The sequence below is a fragment of the Mus caroli genome, unplaced genomic scaffold (assembly GCF_978045245.1).
Source record: "Mus caroli unplaced genomic scaffold, Mus_caroli_1 scaffold_3, whole genome shotgun sequence".
Taxonomy (NCBI): Eukaryota; Metazoa; Chordata; class Mammalia; order Rodentia; family Muridae; genus Mus; species Mus caroli.
This window is the reverse complement of record NW_028227258.1, coordinates 151277601-151284582: the sequence shown is the minus strand read 5'-3', so window position 1 is coordinate 151284582 and position 6982 is coordinate 151277601. Positions and strand designations below refer to the sequence as shown.

Sequence of the window (6982 nt, the reverse complement as noted above, 5' to 3'; positions counted from 1 at the left end):
CAACAGGAAACTTCTTGTGAGTTACCTTAGGCCAATGCTCTAAGCTGCTATCGTTGAGATCCGTCCTGCTCTGACTTCTGCCCACTGTTCACCAGTGACATCATTCCTGCTCTTCATGCTTGGACTGCTTTGTCATAGGGAAGGAGATGCAGGAGAACCAAGATGCTGGTGACTATGTGGGCTGGACCATTTCAGAGCATCACTATGCTCACCACACCCCTGAGGAAGGCAACCATCTCTGTTTGGGATATCAAAGGCATCAATGACTGAAGATGACAATACAAGACTGGTCCTGACAGTTCCCTCAACCAGTTCAACTCCTCTGCGCATCTCTCTGTGGCATCACCTCATCTTTCCTACTGCTGGGAATGATGGTTAGATGGTTGCTCCACACAACATCATGGAATGAGTACACAGAGCCTGGAGACAGAACTGCAGAAAGAATCAATGCGACCCCTCTGGCAAGGGGCAAAAAGACACCTTGGTAGCTGTGGTGGTAGGGGTGGTTTTACATCAGTCATGGGCAGTGCAGTTGGCAGTTTTTGTTCTTCATAGCTTGATGCCTGGCTTGGTGACAAAAGCTGTTTTATGTCTAGTATACATAAAAATAAAATAAATAAAATAAAATAAAACCAAACCAAATCAAATCAAATCCAGGCAGTGTTGCACAGTAAGAGGAAAACAAAGACCTGTGTTCTGCCACATGACACAGTTCAGGAGAGGGAAGATGCCCGTAGACCTTCCCTCTTCCCCATGGCATAGGTAGGACACAGACAAACAGAACTCTGCCTATCACCACATAGCACAGCGAGAAAGGAGGAAGACAAAGACCTGAGGATCACCACGCCACCTACAGATCTGCCCTCTGGCAAACAACACAGGCAGACCGTACATACCAGGTTGCCACCACATCATGCAGTGTGTACCGAGAATGTCACTCATGTGCCCACCAGCCATGTGGGTAGCCTACAGCAGGAGCAAGTATGCGGTGGACAGATAGGAGAGAAAGAAGTGGAGCAGCTTGAGCATTGTGGAGAGGGGTGGAACTGGAGATTTGAGGGTGGAGAGAAAAGCCTGTTTTGAATGCATAGCATTGCCACCTGGGGCCCCCTCACAACAGACAACTCACCAGCACCCGCACTACCAGGGTCAATTCTGTTGTGCAGTCCAGGCAAGGTACTGGAGGCTGTAGCTGGTGAAGGGCTGGGATGGCTGTCCAGCACATGACCCTGTAGGGGAACATGACCCTTTGGGCAGCTTTCCTGACTGTTGGGGTCAGCTATCACATACTCATGACCAGGCCTGGCTCACCCACACCCCTGCCACCAGGAACAACTCCAGTATGCTGTGTGAGGCACAGGGTTCTCTCTTCTGAGTGCTGCTGCAGGTGAGAGGTGGGGCCAGGTCTGCACAGTTATGTCCTTGTGTAATTATTGCATTTTGGGTACAAATTCATGAAAATTAAAACCTGTTAAGGATGTTGAAAATGACTCCTCAGTGATTTATTGAATACTGTTGTATAACAAAAAGAATGTGATGAACAATTCTTGGGTGGTAGTGCTAACAGTAGTATTAGTGTGATTGTTGTCTGAATAATTAATACTTTCCTGTAAACTTCAACATGTCTCTCAGTGTAATAGTTTACTACTGTTATCCTGGGGGGAAAAATTTAAAATTAAAACGTATTTTCCTGTATAGGTTATAAAGTCTTCTCTCATTTGTATTTCAAACTCTCCTGAAGAATAAGTAAATGATTTTACCTCATTCACTAGAGTGAATATTGTTATTTTTCTTCTGTACACAGTTCAAGGGAACAAGGAAGATTTATTTATTATGCATATGTGCCTGCACGTATTTAGTGTATTTATGTGTGACACATGTGTACACTAAAAGGGTGTCATCAGAGGCATGAGCCACTCCTGGGTGCTGGGAACTGAACCCAAGCCCTTGGCAAGAAAATCAAGTGTTTTTTCTTTTTCTTTTCCTTCTTTCTCCACCTTTTGCTTGGATCTTCCTACCCTTACCCCTACCCTACCTACCTTGGTTAACCTAACAAGCCCAGAGGTTTGTCTTCTGGGTGGCTGTAGATCTTGTTGTTTTAACAGAAACTTCTTGTCTTACTAACTCTGCAAACCACTCCTGTAGTGATTTGAATATAAAATGCCCCCTATAGAGTCACGTGTTTGAACACTTGGTTTCCTGAGTGACGCAACCTGGGAACATTAGGGAAGTGTTACAAGGGGAGTCTTTCTGGAGAAAGCATATCACTACAGCAGATTTTGAGATTTCATAGTAATCTAGCTCCACTTCCTGCCCTGGCCCTGAGCCTTCCTGTGTGGGGATTAAATGGGATCTCTCTGGTTCCTGACTACCAGGCCGGCTCCACACTTCTGCTACCATGACTTTCCCATCATTTCAGAGAACAGTGCTTCCCCTCTGGAACTGTGAGCTAAGATAAGCCCTTCCACTACAAGTGGCTTTCTGTCAGAGTATTCTACATACAGCAGGGAAGTCATGCAGAGCATAGCCTTGATTACCAAACAGCTGGAAAACAATGTTTCAATTAGTGCTTTTATTGAGCAAAACTTATGCTGGTGATGTCTTAAATCACTGTCCCTGGGGCTGGCTTTCTTGAGCGGCAAGTTCTTTGTGGTGGCCAAGTTCTTGCTGGTGTCTACCCTTCTGCTACACCCTTTCGTAGATCCTAGTGCTGACAACATTGTTCATGGTGCACTCCTAAAGGTAGAAAGATTTGTTAGGCATGACTGATGATAGGTCAAACCTGCCCTTTTGTCTTTCTGCAGAAGAAGCCTCAATTCAGGCCACAGAGACAAATGAGTAGCTTGGTGGGTAGTCATTCAAAAAAATTAGGTAAAACTGTAAACTCAGGGAACACTCACCACTACCATTTTTCCATCCACAATTTTTCTTTTAATTGTTGTCTGTTTGCCAAGCCATTTTTGGACCTGGATCATTGACCCACCTTCAAAGGTTATAAGGCTCTATAAATGCAGAGACAGTGGTTAGAAGGAGTGATTCAATATTTGTCCTATTACCACACTAAACGTCTACCTTTTAACTTCAAGTCTGAAATTCTGTTTTTCACACTGCTCAACTCAACTCCTGTTATGTTTTAATGCAGTCAATCTAGAAGTCCCAGACAATAAGTAGATTCATGTTCTCATAGACAAGAATTCATAAGTTATCTAATCTTAATAATTGTTCTAGTCTGTATGATCTTCCATACAATAACAAAGTCAGTTGGGGGAAGGTGAGAAAGGAATGCCATTTGCTAGGTTTGCATCTGTAACCCTGGTACTCGAAGGACAGAAGCAGGAGAATCCTAAGTTGTAGGCCAGCCTAGGCTACATAGCAAGGCCTTGTCTCAAACAGCAGCAACAAAAGACTAGTAAAACATTTTAGCTCCATAAGCTGAGTAATTAGCAAAAGATTGACTTTATGTATGCACAGATTTTAAACAAGCCCAATCAGACTTAGTAATGAATTAACTGAATTAAATTGAACCAGTAAAATACGTTGAATGAACTATAGCTAGCCACCTATTTCTCTCATTGGTTGAACACAAAAAGAGTTAGCTCCAACTAACCTTCACTTTTCGGTTGTCTGCAGTGGTCTCTTCAAATTCTTCCCCCAACTTGAAAGAGATCTCCGTGTTCCTGCATGCACTTCCTGCTTGGATGTCCATCCTTTCCCCATTGAAACTAATACTAACGCTTGGCTTTATTAGACATGCAACTTTCCGGGGCTCACATTCCACTCCTGGGGGACAGAGAAAAAATGTACCTGATTCACACATTTAGGAGGATATGTCAAGCACCATTTGGAACACCAGCTCTTAAGGAATGCTTCCTCTCCCACTGAAATCTTGACTAACATACAGCCTTGTTTATTTGCAGATAGGTTCTTATTACATAGCCCAGGCTGGCCTTGAGGTCAGGTCCTCCTGACTCTGCTCTGACTTGCAGACATGAGCTACCATGTCAAGGCACAGTGTCTTCTTAGATGTTTTCTGTAATCTCTAGAAAAGCCATGGTGAAACTAGTAATTTTGATATATTGAAAAGCTAAATTCACTTTCTCAAACTTTTGTGCTTAATGTGAAGTGTGGATTTGCAGGACAGCTTTCAAAGGAGCAAATGCTTGCTTTTAGCCTTGTGGAAACTTGCAAAGACATTACAGGGAGCCCTCGGCTCAAAGGTGTTCAGGCTGGGGACTTTCCACTGTCAGTGTGACCATTCACAGTAGGTAGACAGACACTGACTCTCCTCTCTGAATACATAGTGAAGTCTACTGCCCGTTCCATCTGTGGATGCAGCACACTTCCCTATAAGAAAACAGATCTGTGGATTTCAAGGAAGAGTGAGGTCAGAATCTGGCCTCCAACCCTGACACTTGACAATTTTGCTCCCTTTGAGCTTCCTCCATAGTAAAGTATAGATGACTTGAGCCCTCCTCACCCTTGTTTTGGAAGACGACACCAAAGGCTTAGAAGGGCCCCAGGGCAGAGTAAGATTTCAGTCGCTTTTCCTCCTTGCTCCAGACATAGCTCAGCTTCTAGTCAATACAGTGCCATTCTGGCCATAAGCCCAAGCTCCATTCTCTCTCTCTCCTCTCTCTCTCTCTCTCTCTCTCTCTCGATATACATATGTGTGTGGGTAAATAGACATAGAAATATAAATGCATAGGCAGATGAAGACATATAGTGTATAACATATATAATATATTATATTAGATATGTAATGTACTATATATTTTTCGTACAGGTCCATCTATGTAGCTAGGCTAAACTTGAGCCTGGTAAGACTGTAGGAGAGACTGTCGGTGTACACTGCCACATACACTTCCAATGTTTCTTATTTGCCATCAAAGTTTTATTCAAAACATTTGTCTATAATCCATGAAGAGATATGAAAATGTCTTAAGTGTTGTCTTTGGGAGAAAAGCAAGTATTATATTTATGATCATGTTAACTTCTTACTGGGGGTAAAACATTGCTGCTTCACTGCTTAGAATGCGTAAATAGATTGATAATTGTAAGCAATCACTGGTCATTCTAGGAAAATGTAAAAAGGGAAGAAATCTGCATTTCATATGGTTTATTATTATCAAAGAAGTTGTTAATAATTAGGAAAAATGAACTGGATGTTTTTCCAGAATTCATAGAGAGGTGTAGCTGTTAGACACTACTTGTTATAACTCATGGTTGACTACAAAGCTAGAAGTAGACATGAAGGACCCCATTCTTTTGACTACACCAAAGGCTTAGCCAATGGTGAGACCGTTGGTCAGCAAAGAAAAAACATTCTATTTCTCCTCTCAAACAAAACAAAACAAAACAAAAAAACCTTCAAAACCATGTATTAAATAGTTGTCATACATGAGTGAACATTCTAGAAAATTCTAGACTCTAAATTGATGACTCTCAATTTGTGGGTTGCAATTCCTTCAGAGGTCAAATATCAGATACCCTGCATATCAGGATACGCACATTATGATTCATGACAAATTATAGTTATGATGTAGCCTTGATTATGTTTGGTGGCCATGACAACATGAACTATATTAAAGGGTCCCAGCATTAGGAAGGTTGAGAACAGCTGTTGAAAATGTTATTTGTTGCCACTGTGCTTTTAAATTTATAATTAAAGTAAATCCCCAAACAAATTCAATTGATATATTAATTATAAGGATTCATTTACACAAATTTTGAGTTGAACAAAAGCTGCTCAGTGAAATGATCTAAGGGGCAATTGGAGCTGAAGCTCAGCCTGACGACCTTCCACCGGGGCCTGGGCAAGCGCACGTGGACTATAAACTAACGGTGAGCCTAGCTCAAAATTTTTCATGTTAATTATTAGTTATAATTTAAAACATATTAATAGTAAGAAGACTTATAAACTTTGTCTCAGATGAGTATAACCCAAGGTAACAAAGTGAACATCATTTAAAAATTCTTCCTGAGGTACAAAGCCAGCCACAACACAAAACCGCTTGCCACCAATTCCCGACTCCAGTAATGGTGTCTCTCACCCAGTTCTCTCACGTAATTCTCAAAGTTTTCGCTGGAGATCAGTTTCCAGGTGCCTAAGAAGGGCTCAATCATCGTGCACAGCTTTCTGGGCAGACCAGGCACTCACAACCGAAAACCATGAAGTGTGGGCATCACTGTGCGGCCAGCCCCTTCTTTTAAAGAACATCTTTGTCACGTGGCATTCCTGAAGCAACCAATGGGCTGCCAGGAATCTGAGATTCCAGGCACCGGCGGTTGACTCATTTTATATACCACCAACAGAAACTAACCTGCAAAGCTTAATTCAGGGAGCCTCTCTAAGCTTCTAGCAACGGGATTTATACAGGAGTCACCTGATAAATCTTATTTGCCGAATGAAGGCAACTGCCCAATGGAGCCCAGACTTGGAACACTAAATGCTGACTAACCCTAAGGGGATATCTGACAAATGTCTAACGAACACCATAATCAGAGGCTTTCCCACCTCAAATAGGGACATCCTTGCTTGGTCTGACTCAGCTGTTTCATTTTCTGTTTGTGCAAATCATGGTGTGAAAACTTCCCCTTCATTAGAAAATTATTGTCCCTTCCCTTGCTTCCAGGGTTGATGTACTCATATTGCTAATGTAATTTAAAATGTCTACAGTTGCTTGCAGTGAGGCTTAGGGTGTTATTAACAGTATCATTTTTGTCAATCAAGGATAGGTGGGGACTGGGAAGAAAGGTGGCAATTATTACGATGTGATGTGAGCCTTAAAAAGGAGGGTTACGGTGAAGTCAGTGCCGAGAAAGCTCACCTTTTAGCCGGGCAGTGGTGGCACATGCCTTTAATCCCAGCCCTTGGGAGGCAGAGGCAGGCGGATTTCTGAGTTCGAAGACAGCCTGGTCAACAAAGTGAGTTCCAGGACATCCAGGGCTATACAGAGAAACCCTGTCTCAAAAAAAAAAAAAA

General features: G+C 42.4%; 1 protein-coding gene across 1 annotated transcript; it reads right to left on the bottom strand.

Annotated features, from left to right (window-relative positions):
• Positions 1-2557: 2557 nt before the first annotated feature.
• Positions 2558-6216, bottom strand: LOC110290886 (fatty acid-binding protein 9). The gene is made up of 4 exons (XM_021157747.2): positions 6051-6216; positions 3608-3780; positions 2901-3002; positions 2558-2736 (listed from the first exon to the last, which is right to left on the bottom strand). Exons 1-4 carry the CDS (start codon positions 6121-6123, stop codon positions 2686-2688), a joined length of 399 nt encoding a protein of 132 aa, XP_021013406.1. The 5' UTR covers positions 6124-6216; the 3' UTR covers positions 2558-2685.
• Positions 6217-6982: the final 766 nt, after the last annotated feature.

Coding starts and splice junctions, on each gene's coding strand:
- LOC110290886 (XM_021157747.2), bottom strand. CDS start 6,123: ATGATTGAGCCCTTCTTAGGCACCTGGAAACTGATCTCCAGCGAAAAC. Junction 3,781..6,050: donor GAATTACGTGAGAGAACTGG/GTGAGAGACACC, acceptor TCTGTCCCCCAG/GAGTGGAATGTGAGCCCCGG. Junction 3,003..3,607: donor CAGACAACCGAAAAGTGAAG/GTTAGTTGGAGC, acceptor CTGCATTTATAG/AGCCTTATAACCTTTGAAGG.